At 41.1% G+C, this 17,602-nt stretch overlaps 1 protein-coding gene across 1 annotated transcript in view; it reads left to right on the top strand.

The window, feature by feature from the left end:
• Window positions 1-17,602, top strand: part of gabbr1b (gamma-aminobutyric acid (GABA) B receptor, 1b) — a 102,626-nt gene that overhangs the window by 43,026 nt on the left and 41,998 nt on the right. Inside the window, exon 9 of the mRNA XM_030741798.1 lies at window positions 7,366-7,443. Within this exon, the coding sequence (XP_030597658.1) occupies window positions 7,366-7,443 (78 nt within the window). The remainder of the gene's footprint in view (window positions 1-7,365; window positions 7,444-17,602) is intronic.

The raw sequence follows: 17,602 nt of genomic DNA on the forward strand, positions 1-17,602 counted from the left end.
TCCAAAGCTCTTCTTTGGACAATGGCTGCCTTTTTTGTACCATTGTCTTTCAAGAGGATCCCACACTGCTTCAATAATGTTGCTCTGGGGAGGTCAATCCATGACTGATAGCATACCATTGTATGTTTTTTTTTTTTACCCTGGTATGCTTTTACTGCATTAGCAGTGTGTTTGGGATCATTGCCATGCTAAAAAAAAGCCATTGCCAATCAGATTCTTTCCTAATGGTTTGACATCTTGGATCTAAATGGTAAATGCACTGGTTCTTATATCGCACTTTTCTTCTCTGCTTTGAGCTCTCCAAGTGCTTTACACATCATGTCTCATTGAGCAATTCAAACACATTCATACAAGCACTTTTTTCTATGCCTAGGTGCTTTCTATCGAGCCTTCACACAAATTCACATGCCAATGGGTGCATTGGAGAGCAAGTTAAGGTTCAGTATCTTGCCCATGCATAAAATATGATGGCTCTGTTCTGTGTTCCATCAATTTACCAAACCCACTGTTATAGATACCCAGTGTTGTACCTCTCTCCTGACCACCTCTGTACATACTGATGATTTGAGCCAAAAATTGCAAGTTTGGTTTTACAAACTTACATAAGACCTGTTGCCACTGATTTTCAGTCCAGTTCTTGTGTTATTTGGCATATTTCCATCTTTTCATCCTGTTTCCCTGCCTTAAGAATGGCTTCTTGACAGCCACCCTTCCAATGAAATGGTAACAAATTATATGTCTTTATGACAGGCTGTGCGTAACAAAGTCTATATATAAGTCTATATATAAGACTGACTTTTATAGTCAATGTTTCCCAAGATGTCAGTCAGTCAAATTTACTAAGGAAAATTGGAAAACTTACAGTAGTACTCAAAGGTCAAAAACACTCATTCAAAGGTCTTCTTTTATTTTTAATATGTTCTGTCATTAAAAAATAGTCATTTAAAAGGTTATATTCTTTAGGTAGCTGTTTGTCCTTTGATAATTTGTGTACTTTTCATTATTCTCAACCAGCCTTATGAGGTTATCACTTGGAGTTTTTCCAACTGTTTGGAAGAGTTAACATATTTGCTGTCTTTGATTGTGCCCTACTGTGAACATCAGGTCATGTGATTACCTCCGTCCATAGTCCTTACAAAGAGCGAAGCTGGGTTTTGGTGCATTGTCCCATGAACAGCAAGTTGGATTATATGGTGTGTTGTTCTGGTATCCATGCTCGGTCTTGTGTGCCTGCATAAGAGACCCAATGCTTTTATTTTTTTAAACTCCTTTGTTTTATAATTTGTGGATTAAATTTGATCCAAAACACTGCAAGCTTCATTTAAAAAAAATAACTGCAAATATAGATATTTTTAAAAGTACTTCATTATAATTTCTCAGAATAAAACAAATGAAGGAGATGAAACAGTCAAAACAGTCTGTCAGCCTCTGAGTATATTGACAAAGGAGGATAAAAAAATGTGCGTGTCAGTCCAGAGTGGGCAATTAAACGCGAGACAGAGCCCCAAGGGACAACAGGCAGTTCAAAGGACAATGTTGTACAGACAGTGCACATTAAAAAAAAAGAAAAACAGTTCTGAACTTATGCTGAGTGTGTGACAGAGAGTATCAAATCTCTTCAAATACAGGAGACCATATCATTAAGCCATTTTTTGAAACAAGGTGGGGTAGAGGATTTCCATTTCCTCAGAATAACCAAACATAAGAGCCTGCTGGAGAGACATAGGAAGAGTAAGAGAAAAATTAGAGCAACCCGGAATAATCAAATGGTTGTCAGGAATAAGGTGTCTGCCACAAACATTACTGTAAAATTGAAATATCTTGCACCAGAAGTCCATAAGTTTAGGGCAGGAGCAGAAAAGGTGGCTCAGAGTCCCATCATCTAATTTACATTTGTCACAAATTGGAGAGACAGATGGAAATAGTTTGGTTTTAGAAAAGTGCAACCGATGGACAACTTTGAATTGCATAAGTTGCAGTCTAGAGTTGACGGCACAGGTTTTGATTCTCGACAGACTCTTATCCCACAGCTCATCTGAAATTTCACCAAGTATGTCAGAAGACCAGGCGGAAATATAGATATTTTTAAAAAAGCTTTTTGTTTGTTTGTTTCATAATAGGAAACTGATCATGGTGCACAGATTTGTTTTAAAGGGCAAGGACATCTTTTATAGTGGCAGGTTTTGTCTCTCCATGAACCACCAGGGTTGCTAGCACTGTGATGAAGATTATTTGGCTTTCTTACAACTGGGTGATGAAAGTCACAGAGAGAGATGTAAAATATATTAGCTGCCTCAGCATTTTGTCATAGAGCATGTGTTATTCTTTTTTTTTTGCATGGATGTCACTTTGGTAGGACACAATAGTGGTTTGGAAATTCCCTGAATTTTCCTTGAGTGCGTGCCATGATTTTGAACACAGTTTGAGGAATAATAACAATAAAAAAAACAATCTTCAGTCATTCCTTTGTTCATTCTATTTTGCACTGACCACCTGCAGTTTGCTGATATTTCCCTCCAAGCTGACTGTCCATCTGCTATGTGACTGATTAAATCTTGAAAGATTTTTTTCTTTTTATTGCTTTTTGCTTGTTGTTTCGTTGTCTGTAGCAACATTGAGAGATGCTTAATTTTTCTCTTCTTTTTTTCCATAGAATTTTGAAATTCCTAAAATTTCAAATGAAAAATATTACATGCTTAGAGCACAGTATAATTAATATTTTGATCACTTGAAATTATTATACACTAACTCCCTATTTACCTGCAACAGATATTTTGAGAACATTAAAACTGGCATTATTAAATAATTGGATTCTGTCAGAGCTGATGATTAAAGCTTGGCAAGCCACGTGTGGCCTGTGAGCCATGCAGTGAGTAGCAGTAGAGCATATTAAGAATTATGCATAAGGATTATGTGACAACTAAAACTGGAGTCCAGTGGATGTTAGCTTGTTCATTCATTGCATCTGGATTTTAAAGTGTTTTTACAGCAAACAATGGGAAAGTTTTTCACATGGGTAGATTTTTTAAAATAAGCTTGCATTAATGACATATTACATGACTTTTGTTGGCTCCTGGAGCAGAATGCACAGGGCATCTGTCTGACTTGATTTTCTGGATGATAAAAAATGTGTTGAAGATGATATATATATATATATATATATATATATATATATATATATATATATATATATATATATATATATATATATATATATATATATATATATATATTGAATGCGGCATGTTGGCATAAAATGTAACAGTAAAACTTGGGGGAAATACTATATACTTGTAAACTAATTTAAAAAAAATCAGTCTCACATCCATCCATTCACTTCCGCTTATCCTGTTCAGGGTCACGGGGGGCTGGAGCCTATCCCAGCTGACATAGGGAAGAGGCAGGGTACACCCTGTACAGGTCGCAGGGCCAACACGGAAAGACAGACAACCATCCACACTCACCGGCAATTTAGAGTAGCCAGTTAACCTAACCCCAGTAAGTGCATGTTTTTGGAAACCGAATTACTTGGAGAAAACCCACGCAGACACGGGGAGAACATGCCAACTCCACACAGAGAGAGAGGGAGGGGCCCGGACCAAGTTGGAATCGAATCCAGGACTTCCAGATGGAGTTCTAACTGTGAGGCATAGGTGCTAACCACCACGCTGCCCACATAGTCTCATCTTTGTGGTAAATACACTTATACATGCACAAACACACTGAGGGTTCATCAGGAGAATGTGTCACAGCTGGGGAAAGCGAGGTACAGATGAAACAAAGGAATTATGAGACGGGAGGAAGTAAAATTTAACACAAGACACTAGAGATAAGTGACTTTCAAAATAAAACATGACATGACACCCGTAATTAAATGGGGAAAAACACTCATAAATGAACTTAGAATAGGGGAACTGACACAAGAGGACAAAATAGGGAACACTGAGGGAATAAACTAAACTCTAATAAAAACTGGAACTAAGACCTAAGAAATAGACAAATATGAAAATGTAAACAAAAATCAAACTAATAATCAAATAGAAGATATTTAATAACAAACAGAACTTGAAAATCCATAAACTCCAAACACCCAGGACCATGACACAAAGAAACCTGTGCTCAGGAACCATCTGCATCCTGCACTATAGGAAGACACCTGTGAAATTCACCATTAACCCTTGTATTGTCCAGGGGTCAATACAGTGAATTCTTTTGCCATCAAAATATGTTTTTTATTCAACAAATGGTCTGAAAATAATAGGGGTTGTTCAATAAATGGACTAATTCTTACTAGCACTTTCCTACTCGAGTGCTCAAAGCACTTTATACATATTTGTATTCACCCATTCTGGCACACAAGCACACAAGCACTCACAAGCACTTCTTTCTTCATCTAAAAGCTTCCAATCTAACATTCACACACTCTCTGATCTCCTCTACCTGCAGTACAAATTGGTGCAATGGGGCAAATTGTCACATACTGCTTTCCAACACATCTTTGATTTTTGATCTTTGGTGTGTGGGGTCAAGATATGGCTATGACCAAAAAAGGTCTTTTCTCACTGGTGTTGGGGCATTTCACATTCACAAACAGAGGAGGCAGAAACTCCATACTGAATAGGAGGCTTGTGAGTTAATTTTTAACCACGTGGAAAAGAATGACCAGGAGGACAATGCTGAACATAATGAAGAAGAATCAACTGAAGAGGGCGATTCAAGGTCTGAAGATCCAACATACAGGCATGCTACTTCTTCCTTTGAAGAAACCCTCACATCACCTGCTGCAGAAATGGAAGAAGGGTATGAAGTGAAGGAAAATTTTGAACATGATGATGACGTAGAACGGTAAACGGACTGGTTCTTACATAAGGCTTTTCTACTCTTCAAACCACCAATTTTCTGATCAGTGGATGACCTGCTCTACCTCCTGAGCCACAGCCACCCCAAGCTGAAGTCAAAATGGAAGAAGTGTCAGAAGTGGAGGACTGCACTCATTTATGATGATGAAGAGGAAGAATAAACTGATGAGGAAAAGATCTGCAGGAGAGGACCCAGGTGAGACAGAAGAATTTTTCCAGTCAAAGGATGGAACATTAATCTGGTCTTCCATCCTTCCCAGAGAGACCAGAAAGAGAGACAAGCCACCATGGTCCAACTGCATATGCAAGGTATCATATTAATGACATAAAGTCCACTTTTGATCTGTGTCTGCCCGAGCCAATTGAACATGTGTTGCTGAACATGACAAACAAAGATGAGTGACATGTGAATGGCAACAAGTGGAGAAAGCTGGATCGAATGGACCTGGGTATGTTGATTCTTGCTGGCATGTAGTGATCCAGTAAAGAAGCTTCTGCTAGTTTATGGCATGAGTCTGGCAGGCCAATTTTCTGTGCTACCAAGACACTCCAGATGTTTCATAAAATCTTAAGAGTAATTCGATTTGATGAAAAAGACACAAGAAAAGATCAATGTGCACAAGACAAACTTGCTCCCATTCCCAGTCGGGAGCAAGTGGGTGTCTCTCCTATCTTTAATGTATGATCCAGGCACTGATGTGACTGTGGATGAGTTCCTGGTCTACTTCAGAGGTTGCTGTCCATTCAAACAGTACATCCTGAGTAAACCAGGGAAATATGGAATAAAAATATGGGCAGCATGTGATGCCAGGTCCAGCAATGCATGCTGTTGTCAGAAGAAAATCAGGGCATGCGAGTTATATTTGACATTATAGAAGGTCTTCAGGGGAAAACAATCACCTGTGACAACTTCTTTAGTTCATACGCCCCTGCCTGCAGCTGCTGAAAAGAAAGCTGTACACAATGGGAACAGTGCAAAACAGAGCTTCCCCCTACACTGGTGTCAATAACTGACAAAGCTCAGTTTGCATCAAAGTTTGCCTTCACCGAGACCCATGCTCTGGTGTCTTATCACCCCAAAAAATAGAAATTCTGCAGATCACCAGAATGATCTCAAAACATCAAAAACGTGCCAAAAATGCAATGATCGTGCCATTACTACCTGCCTTGCATGCAACTGAGCACATATTCAAACTGTTCTTATTCTGAACAGTTAGTTTTGAAAAGTTGAATGTTATGGAAATGTAGGGATGACATGTTTTATAGGTCAAGCAATGAACTGGAATAAAATTGGAACACAGGGGTGGGTGATAATTTCTACTTCATGTTGTATAAACAGTCAAACCAAACTGGGTCATTTTGATCCAGCAGGTGTGATTATTTGCTACCATTTAGAAAACTGAAGTGGTCTGAAAACAGCATCCTAACTCAACTTTGACATATACCAGTCTGTGATGATCAACACGGATGACTCTGATCGTCAGCTATAATCAGAATAACTGATAATTTATTTATTACTCAAAAATAAGGTAAAAGTTTATGTAAATTAGGTTTTATTGCCTTTAAATTTCAAATGGAATAAAGAAACGTGGTAATGTGTTTGAATGACATTGTTATTAAAAGCATAACACAGAATTGGGTGACTATCCACTTTATAATCTTCAAATAACAATCAAACCAGTCGGGGTCAATTTTAAACCCAGAGCACAACAGGTGTGATTATGTGCTGCCATTAAAAAAATCCAAATGATTAAAAAAGCATCCTCACTAAACTTTGACATATAGCACTCTGTCAAAAAGTCAAAATAACACTAAGTCAAGGAAAAAAGAAGCAGGAGGACATTATGAGGGTTAAACCATAAATTACACATTAGAGTCATGAGAAGAAATGTTTTAATCAGTTGTGTTTGTTTGAGTTTGGTGTGTTTTTGTAATTTAAATCGAACCATGCAGTTTCTCCCTTTGTAATTAAAACTACCGACATCCTTCAGAAGAAACATGAAGGAGCCTGATTCATGAAATGCTGAACATTTTATTTAAGTTCAGTTTAGGTATAATTTTACTTTGTATTAAAATATTTAAGGGACAAATTAATGGAAAAGCAAATTAAAAGTAAGATGTTGGAGTACCACTTGCAGCCAGAACAGCATCAGTGCACACATCAGTGTGTGAATGTTAGATAGTAGGGACTTAGACATAGAAAAAAAGTGGTTGCATGAATGGGTGTGAATGGGTGACTGAGGCATGTTGTACAAAGCGCTTTAAGTGCTCAAGGAGAGACAGTACAGAAGTGCAAGATAAAAAACAGTCCATTTACCATCATTGCTTCCCCAAGTCTCTGGAACACTATTATATTCCCTTGTTTAGTGTTTTAATGATGTTGGTGGTCCTACCTGCACACATTTGGGTTGTTAGTAAGGTTGAAGACCCTGCACTGTCTGCACTGTCATTAATTATAGTAAGAGACAGAGTGTGAGCCTCTTCCCTGTCTTTCTGTCTTTCACAGGAGGGAGCTATAAGAAGATTGGATACTATGACAGCACTAAAGGCAATCTGTCCTGGTATGGGAATGACAAGTGGATTGGTGAGGGACATTCATCTTCCTCTGTCCCTTTATTTTTCTCTTTATCACTGACTGTTGCACTCCTCCTAGCATCAAACCTTCTGTTTTCTCTGACCCTGCTCCCCCATATTCCTCTTTCCTTCCCCTTTTATTGCCCTCTCCTTCCCTTCACCATCTCACTCTCTGTATACAGTATAAGACTGGCTGCCAATTTGCATCAATCAATTTGTCAGGTTTTATTTAGCATGTGGGAACTGCAACACTTTGCTAACTTTTCACAGCTCACAAGCTATCCAAGAGTGAAACCTAGAATGGGCAGCACTTAAGCACTGGTCCAGTATGCTTTACAGTGGCAGTTATATTCCATTTATAAATTAAATATGAGATCTAGTTCAAGGCCATGACAGCAGTACAATAAATAGAACGTGCCTGCTGATAGTCCACACTAAACAGGAGAAAGCAATCTGGGTGGTGTTTTAATAGGATTGGGCTTCATGACCTTGACTTTGAGGAATGAAAATGTGTTCTCTAATCAGCACACAGAGGATCTCACTCTGCATCCATTTTAGGGGTGCCTGCCTGAAAGCCAAAAAAATCCAGATCTGACAGTGGTTAATGCACCGAAGCTATGGAGGATGCTGCAAGTCTGTGAAGTGGGAAACAAAATGAATGATGTAATAGCCAATAGTGACAAGGGGTAGTGGGTACAGACTGACCTTGGGTTGTTTATACTGTTTGCTTGGTTGTTCAAATGTCTGTAACAAGTGCTGTCTGAGCCAGTTGGTTAGCTGGCTGTCTCCCCCAACACACACACACACACACACACACACATGCGCACACACATTTCCCCACAGACAACACTTCACTCACACACATAGGGTCAAGGCTAAGCCCTTGTCTGCAACACGTGAGGATAACAAACAGGAACATGGGCTTGAGACACAGATGATCTGACAGAGGACAAAGGGGAGATTATGACTCTGCATACATGGAAGGTAAAGTGAGCAGCGTGGAGCCATCTGGGGAACAAAGCACAGCTGAACTAGATCTAATAAGGAGCCATAGGATGTAAAACTAAACGCAAATGACTAACAAAATAAAACACAACATAACATGATAGGTGTCTCTGTGTTAGGTGTTTCTCTAACAGAGATGTACTGTACTTAACATACAGCGGCATGCTTAGGGTGTCACAGCTGCTGCAGGCAAGGCAGGGAGGACCCCAATGCAGGACACAATGCGAGAGCTTTAATAGGACTTAACCTTTATTTTAAATGCTTGAACTAAAACAAGCTGGTCAGGAGCCAGATGCACAAGGAGACTTGAAACTCAAAATACAAAAGGCTTACAGCAGGAACATCAAACAAGACGTTAACAATGATGAGGACCTGAACAAAGAACAGAGGAAAACTGAGGGCTTAAATACACACAAGGAAATCAGGGAGAGTGGAAACAACAGGGAACAACGGGTGAAACAAATGAACCTAATAACACAGAGGAAGCAAAACTAAACACAAAGCACAGGGAACACGAGACTGTCAAAATAAAACAGGAAGTGACCAACATAACATTTGTTGCAGCAGCAAATTCACATAGATCACACACAACAAAAACACAGACATGAAGTAGATAAAGCAATAAATATACATATATGTACAAGCTCACAGTAAATGCGTTTTCAAATTTAATTTCAGCGTGGTGAAACTTTGTGCATTGAATCAGAATCAGAATCAGAATCAGAATCAGAATCTTTATTGTCATTGTACACAGAAGTTGCACAACGAAATTTAAAATGCATTCCTTTCTAGGTGCCTCAGACAATAAATAATAAAATAATAAAAATATGAGTGATAAAAATGATTACTAAAATACAGTGCACAATAGTAAATTAACAGACGAATCTAGCCCCAATACACACACCAACGCACGCACACAGTCAGCACTACCACCCCACATCACTGTCCAAACCACACAGAGTTCAGTTCAATGATAGCCCTGGCATAAAAGCTGTTCCTCAGTCTGTTTGTTCTGGCCTTCATTGTCCTGAAACGTCTGCCTGATGGCAGTAGCTGAAACAAGGAGTGTCCAGGGTGTGAGGGGTCCTGGAGGATGTTCTGTGCCCTCCTCTGGCAGCGGGCATTGAACAGTTCCTGGAGGGAGGGCAGGGGACAGCCTATGATCTTTTGAGCCGTGTTGATGATTCGCTGGAGTGTTTTCCTGTCTGCTGCTGTGCAGCTGTTGAACCACACGCACAGACAGTAGGTCAGTAGGTATTGCCACGTGGAGAGTAAGTTTCCCTTTGCTGCACAGAGGGTTGGAGAGTTATTATACATTTTGACAGCAGCAGAAAAGATTTCTTATATCAGTGCTTATGACAGCGCAGTTGAAGGAAACTCCTACTGAAAACACTGCTGTTTCAGCAGTAGGTCATGCAGGGGATGTGAAGTGTTCTCAAGTATGTTCATCTGTGTGTGCAACGTTCACTTCTCATTAACTCCTGTGCTTCTAGAGTAGTACCCACAGATCCAACCTTCCAAATCAGCTTGTCCAGCTTTCTGGTGTCACTGGCTGTGATGCTGCAAAGAAAATTGCTCTAGCAAAACCAGACTGGTCAAAAATGTGTAACATTTTACTGCATATATTAAATGACCTATTCTTTCTATAGAGTCTGCTCTGTCCTTTCCTGTAGACAACCTCAGTGTTTCATTACATTTCCAGTTCCTTCTACTGTCAAGGTGAACACCACGGTATTTGCTCACCACTACTTTTACCTCTTTTCCCAGGATGGAAATAGTGCTTAACACTTAGGTGGAGGTGGTTATTACTACACCACTCCACAAAATGGTCCACCAGTTCCCTGTGTTCTGTCTCCTTCCCACCACTGATCCAACCTACAACTGCAGTATCATCTGAGTATCAGGGCCTACAGGCCGAAGCTATGAGGTGGACCCAGATGCAGACACGGACAGGAAGACAGAGGCTATTTACAGTTTATTGAAACATTGAATTGGTTTGCTACTACTGAGAAAAACACTTGAAGTGGGATCCTGAAGAGTATTTCCATAGAACAGTAGTTCACAGTCAGGTTAGCAGCACAGAAGGTTATGTGGGTGAGTCACTCTAGGCAGAGGAAAGGGAGAGTTTGTTCCACGAAACAGACTGCAGTGACAGTTCCAAGATGATATAGAGGCTTACTTGTAAGTGGGAGCTGAGCAATCCTTGATGGAGGTGTGTTGTTGTTGTGGGCTCCGACGATTTCCAGGAGGGTAGGCAGGCAGAGGTGAGTAGTGAATGATTTCCAGTAAGCGTGGAGAGGAAGCCAGTCTGAAGATGCAGGTGAGTGAAAGAGAGGTTGGGCTCCGTAGTGAAGATACTTAACAAAGAGGAACACATAAGTGCGATGCACAAAACTTTCTTGATCATGAAATAGCTGGAGGTCGTTACCGCATGGTTAACAGACACTCTGGCATAGACCGGAGGGTTGGACTGACACCTAAATATTGGGTTGATTGCAACAGAACAAGAATCAGGTGTGCAGGACTGCCGAGCTCTGACCTCCGGCCCTGCCCCAGAGAGGTGGAGGAACACCATAATGGTTGCCTCCTGGAAAAGTTAGAGAGAGAGAGAGAGAGAGACCCCACCACAGCAACAACACCACAGCATCGTGGCACTGAGAATTTATGTACTGGAAGTCAGAGGTGTACAGGGTAAAGAGAAAAGGTGAGTGTACCCTGTGGTGCTCCTGTGCAGCTTACCACCTGCTCAGACACATGCCCCTTCATTTGCACAAACTGTGGTTTGTCTGTCACAAGGGGTTGTGGTGCTTCCTTTTGAGATTCTTTCACAGCAATACAAGCTGGATTGTGTTAAAGACACAGAAATCAACAAACATCATTTTCACTGTGATGCCACATTTGCCTAGGTGGGAGTGTGCTTGTTGAAGGAGGTAGATGATGACATCTTCAACCTCAACTTTGGGGTGGTAATCAAACAGCAATGGGTCAAGAGAGGTGGTCACCTGTGGTCTGAGATGGGCCAGAACCCATCTCAAGTCTCTCCAGGGCTTATTGAGAACAGATGGGGCAGGGTGCTAGGACAAAGATGTCTTTCAGAGCATTAGCACTCAAGTTAAGGTTAAAGAGGTGCCACAGATCAGCAGCTTTTTTCTCGCATAGTCTCTCCAACTGTCTCTTGACCTTGATGCTAGAAACAGGCAGGTAGGTGGAGACCGTATTAATGAGGTTGTGTTGCAGTTATTGGTATGGGCGTCTGGGTTAGAGGAGGCACATCTGATTTTTTTAGTCCATGTTGTGATATTTGAATTATGTTTCTGAAGTGATGTCTTGATCCTGGGTTCTTGATCCAGCGCTTTGGACTTTCAATTTCTGTTTTTATGTTTTCTGTCTGACTCTTAGTTTATTTTAGTTTTTGCAGTATTGAGTTTTGTACCTTTTCCCTGGTTGGTTTCTTTATATAGGCCTTTCTTTTTCTAGGCCCTCAGACCTTCTTAGTTTTAACTTTATAAGCTCAGTTCTTGGTTATAGTTTGTTTGTATCTAATTCCTTATTTCAGCTACCATACTTTCCCCGTGTTCTCTGTGTCAAGTCCAAGTTTATGTCCAGTGATTTGTTACTTCCTGTTTTATTTTGCTAGTCTTTTGTCTTGTGTTTAGTTTTACTTCCTTTGTCTCATTAGTTAGATTCTGTTCACCTGTGACTTACCTCCTCCAGCTGTCCTCTCTCCCTAATTACTTCCCTTTGGGTATTTAAGCCCTCAGTTTTCCTCGGTTCTTTGCCACATCCTCCTTCATGCTGTGTGCTCTGCCGTTTCTGCCTTTCTGTCTTGGGAATCTCTGGCTTCAGCTCTGCATTATTTTGTATTCTGTATTTTGGCAAGTCTTCAGCATTAAAACTGCCTTCTCATGAGTCCTGCATTTGGGCCCCCAACCTGTCTGCCACACAGCAACATATGCAGAAGAGTCCCAAGCAGTTGTGAAGGTGCATATAGTGAACGCGTAGAGCTTATGATGTAGACTACACAAGTGGGCTGCTGTCATGTGACCTTAAGAGGTCACATAATGGTTGGTTGTTGGCCTGGTGATGGTAATTTCCTACGCTCTTTATTCGCACCTTTTTTCATCACATTGATCAAGTGAGTTGTCACACGAGCCAGTGTGATGACTTAATAGTGGGTTAACAACCTTAATAGCAGGTTAACAACCCTCAGGACCACCTCCACAGTAGATAGCCCCCACTAGGGGTTTATTACTTGGGACTCTTCTGCAGTTGCTTTAGAACTGGAAAAGCCTCTCAGACTAGAGGAAAAACATCTTCAAAAACTTAAAGAAGACCAGTTGCCTTCTTTTCAAGCTCTCAACATTGTGGTCAGACGTGCCAAGATAGTGGAGCTACATGCACTTTTACAACTGCATAAAACAAATAGTGCTTTATTGTCTCGGGTTAGGCAGTTAGCTTATTGCTGAAAACGTCAAAGTGCGTCAGAGAGAGAAGTATGATTAAGTCTCCAGAGGCTACTATGAACATTTGGGTGTTGGGTTTGCAGTCCTCTCTCCTCTCTCTCCTAACTGAATGGATGATGTCACACACCATGTCAGTATTAGCTGATGTCAGATTGTAAACAACAACCATAATGGCACATGTAAACTCTCTCAGCAGATAATATGGATGCAGGCTTGCAGCTAACAGTTCAGTATCTGGGTTATGGTACTCTTTAATATTGATATGGCCAAGATTGCACCATCTGTTGTTTACAAGCACTGCAGTCTCTCCTCCCTTCTTACAATTTAGTCTGTAATTTCTATCTGCTCACACACATGGTGACACAGCACAAAATTTTTTTTAAATGCCTTGAAGATGAATACAGCTCATTTCAGCCATTCAGTGTCCTTGTCAGCATAAAAACATTAACTAGAATGACTGATTGGACAAATGAAAACCTGACAGAACATCAGCAAAAAGCAGCAAAACACGCAGAACCTTCACAGTAGCTGCTGCAACTTGCTGCTACTAATGGCACAATTTTTGATTTAAAAAATTATAAAGATTTGTAAGCTACTTAAAGAGCACCTTTTAAATATGAAATATATAACTACACTGCTCAAAAAAATAAAGGGAACACTCAAATAACACATCCTAGATCTGAATGAATGAAATATTCTCATTGAATACTTTGTTCTGTACAAAGTTGAATGTGCTGACAACAAAATCACAAAAATCATCAATGGAAATCAAATTTATTAACCAATGGAGGCCTGGATTTGGAGTCACACACAAAATTAAAGTGGTGGATGGAGCGAGACATGATGTCCCAGATGTGCTCAATCGGATTCAGGTCTGGGGAACGGGCGGGCCAGTCCATAGCTTCAATGCCTTCATCTTGCAGGAACTGCTGACACACTCCAGCCACATGAGGTCTAGCATTGTCCTGCCTTAGGAGGAACCCAGGGCCAACTGCACCAGCATATGGTCTCACAAGGGGTCTGAGGATCTCATCTCGGTACCTAATGGCAGTCATGCTACCTCTGGCGAGCACATGGAGGGCTGTGCGGCCCTCCAAAAAAATGCCACCCCACACCATTACTGACCCACTGTCAAACTGATCATGCTGGGTGCCTGGGTGGCTTAGTGGTTAAGCCGGCAACCACATACATATGCCACGTTGCGGTGCGGGCGGCGCGGGTTCGAGTCCCGGCCCGTCGCCAGTTTGCCTGCGTGTCTTCCCCTGTATCTTTCCCCCATTTCCTGTCTCTCTCCACTGCCCATAAAAGCCTCTGTGGCCAAAAGTGTAAAAGAAAAAAAAAAAAAAACAGTCATGCTGAAGGATGTTGCAGGCAGCAGATCGCTCTCCACGGTGTCTCCAGACTCTGTCACGTCTGTCACATGTGCTCAGTGTGAACCTGCTTTCATCTGTGAAGAGCACAGGGCGCCAGTGGCGAATTTGCCAATCCTGGTGTTCTCTGGCAAATGCCAAGCATCCTGCATGGTGTTGGGCTGTGAGCACAACCCCCACCTGTGGACGTCGGCCCTCATACCATCCTCATGGAGTCGGTTTCTAACCGTTTGTGCAGACACATGCACATTTGTGGCCTGCTGGAGGTCATTTTGCAGGGCTCTGGCAGTGCTCCTCCTGTTCCTCCTTGCACAAAGGTGGAGGTAGCGATCCTGCTGCTGGGTTGTTGCCCTCCTATGGCCTCCTCCACATCTCTTGGTGTACTGGCTTGTCTCCTGGTAGCACCTCCAGCCTCTGGACACTACGCTAACAGACACAGCAAACCTTCTTGCCACAGCTCGCATTGATGTGCCATCCTGGATGAGCTGCACTACCTGAGCCACTTGTGTGGGTTGTAGAGTCCGTCTCATGCTACCACGAGTGTGAAAGCACCACCAACATTCAAAAGTGACCAAAACATCAGCCAGAAAGCATAGGTATTAAGACGTGGTCTGTGGTCCCCACCTGCAGAACCACTCCTTTATTGAGTGTGTCTTGCTAATTGCCAATAATTTCCACCTGTTGTCTATTCCATTTGCACAACAGCATGTGAAACTGATTGTCAATCAGTGTTGCTTCCTAAGTGGACAGTTTGATTTCACAGAAGTTTGATTTACTTGGAGTTATATTGTGTTGTTTAAGTGTTCCCTTTATTTTTTTGAGCAGTGTATTTAATAACAGGTAAATAATTATTCAATTTGTCACAGGTGAAAGGTGGAATCACCAATTAACCAAATAGGTAATATTAGGTTAATATATTAATATTATTGTAATATGTCCAGGTACTCTGGCCCCAGCCATGACCTTCTTGCTGAAAGGCAGTGCTAACCACTACACCCCTGTGTTGCATATTACATTGTGCCATTATTTATTGAACAAAAGTCAAGTCAAGTCAAGTCAAGTTTATTTATAAAGCACATTTAAAACAACGACGTTGACCAAAGTGCTGTACAAGATCTGTAACCCCAAGGACTATACTAAATAAAAATAAAAATATATAAATAAATAAATAAAATAATAAAATAAAAATAAATAAATAAAAACATTAAGAACAATAAATAACATAAGAAAATTAAAAATTAAAACGTTTAAAACAAGTACCATAAAATACCATAAAACAATAATCTAAAAGGAGGTAGCACTGCAGCCAAATGCCAAGGAAAAGAAATGTGTTTTTAATAGAGAGTTAAATGTGTGTATCGTCTGAGCTGTGCGGATATGGAGAGGTAGATCGTTCCATAGCTTTGGTGCTGCTGCTGCAAAAGCTCGATCACCTCTCTGTTTTAGTCTGGTTTTAGGCCTCTGTAAGAGCAGCTGGTTCGATGACCTCAGAGCTCTTACAGGGGTGTGACAGTGAAGCAGCTCAGACAGATACAAAGGTGCCAGTCCGTTTAAGGCTTTAAAAGTAAGCAATAAAATCTTAAAATCGATTCTAAAACGGACAGGGAGCCAGTGAAGGGATGACAGGACTGGGGTAATGTGTTCATGCTTTTTTAAACCGGTTAAAAGACGAGCTGCCGCATTCTGGACTACCTGCAGGCGGCGCACAGATGATTGATCTATGCCAAAGTACAGAGAATTACAGTAGTCCAGGCGGGAAGTAATAAAAGCATGAATAACTTTTTCCAGGTCCTGCTGCGGGAGATAAGGTTTTACCTTGGCAATGACTCTGAGTTGGTAAAAACTGATTTTGGTAACAGCACTTACTTGCTTCTCCATTTTAAAACTACTATCTAAAATGACACCCAGATTTTTCACAGCATCACGACAGTGAGGAGCCAAATGACTCGGAGTGCCAGAGGAGTAGCTTGAGGGGTCAAATTTACCAAAGCATATGACCTCGGTTTTGCTTTCATTAAGATTTAGGAAATTGTTTCTCATCACTTAGACAGTTCAGCAGGGGTTCCCATGGATCTCTGCTGTTCAGTTTGATGGGCATATACACCTGGATGTCGTCAGCAAAACAGTGGAAACAAATATTATGTTTCCTAAAAATCGACCCTAGAGGCAACATATACAATGAGAAAAGAATTGGGCCCAGAATGGACCCCTGAGGCACTCCACAAGAAAGCTTTGCTGTGGTAGAAAAACAGTTTCCTAGATGGACAGAGAAACTTCTATCAGTAAGATAAGATCTGAACCAAGTCAGAACTGTGCCTTTAATGCCAATTTCATGTTCTAGGCGGGATAGAAGGATCTCGTGGTCCACAGTGTCAAAGGCAGCTGACAGATCTAGAAGTACTAAAACTGCAGGACTACCAGAGTCCACAGTTAAAAGCAGATCGTTAAAAACTCTTAAAAGAGCCGTCTCTGTGCTGTGACGCATTCTAAAACCTGACTGAAACTTTTCCCACATTCCATGTTCACTTAAAAATGCTTGAAGTTGCTTAAAAACAACTTTTTCAAGAACCTTGGATAAAAATGGTAATTTAGAAATTGGTCTGTAATTTGAAAGAACATCAGGGTCAAGGTTCTTCTTCTTGATTAGAGGCTGTACAACTGCATGTTTAAAGGCAGCTGGAACACAACCAGATGCAAGCGCACTGTTAATCAGAGCGAGGATAGTTGGTCCCACTGAATCAAAAGCCTCTTTAAAAAGGCGAGACGGAACACAGTCTGTGGGAGAGTTTACAGGTCTCATATTTTGAATCACCTCCTTTAGTGTGGAGAGTGTGACAGGCTCAAACTGCTCAAAGACAGCTCTGCTGGGAGGAGGTGCAGATGAGTCTGTTTCAGCCTGAGGTGATGAAGGCCTGAGGGCAGAAATTTTTTCCACAAAAAATTTCTTAAAGTTTTCGCACAGTGCAGGACAGACCTTGGCTTGGTTCACATTACAGCGAGGATCAGCGAGTGAATTAAAAACACTAAAAAGAAAATGAGGCCTGTGACTGTTACTTGAAACAATGTTAGAGAAATAAGCAGACTTTGCATATTTTACTGCTTTCTGGTATTTCAATAAACAGTTACGCAGGATCTCTAAGGAGACATGGAGCTTATCCTTTTTCCACCTTCTCTCAGCGCGTCTGCACTCACGTCTGAGAGCGCGGGTTGTCTCATCCAGCCAGGGCTGGGAGGAAGGTTTGGTGCGTTTGGTTGTAAAAGGGGCAATACAGTCCAGTACAGCAGTGCAAGCAGATATAAAAGAGTTAGTGAAGTCCTCGGTATTCAGGCT

The sequence above is a fragment of the Archocentrus centrarchus genome, chromosome 11, assembly GCF_007364275.1.
Source record: "Archocentrus centrarchus isolate MPI-CPG fArcCen1 chromosome 11, fArcCen1, whole genome shotgun sequence".
Taxonomy (NCBI): domain Eukaryota; kingdom Metazoa; phylum Chordata; class Actinopteri; order Cichliformes; family Cichlidae; genus Archocentrus; species Archocentrus centrarchus.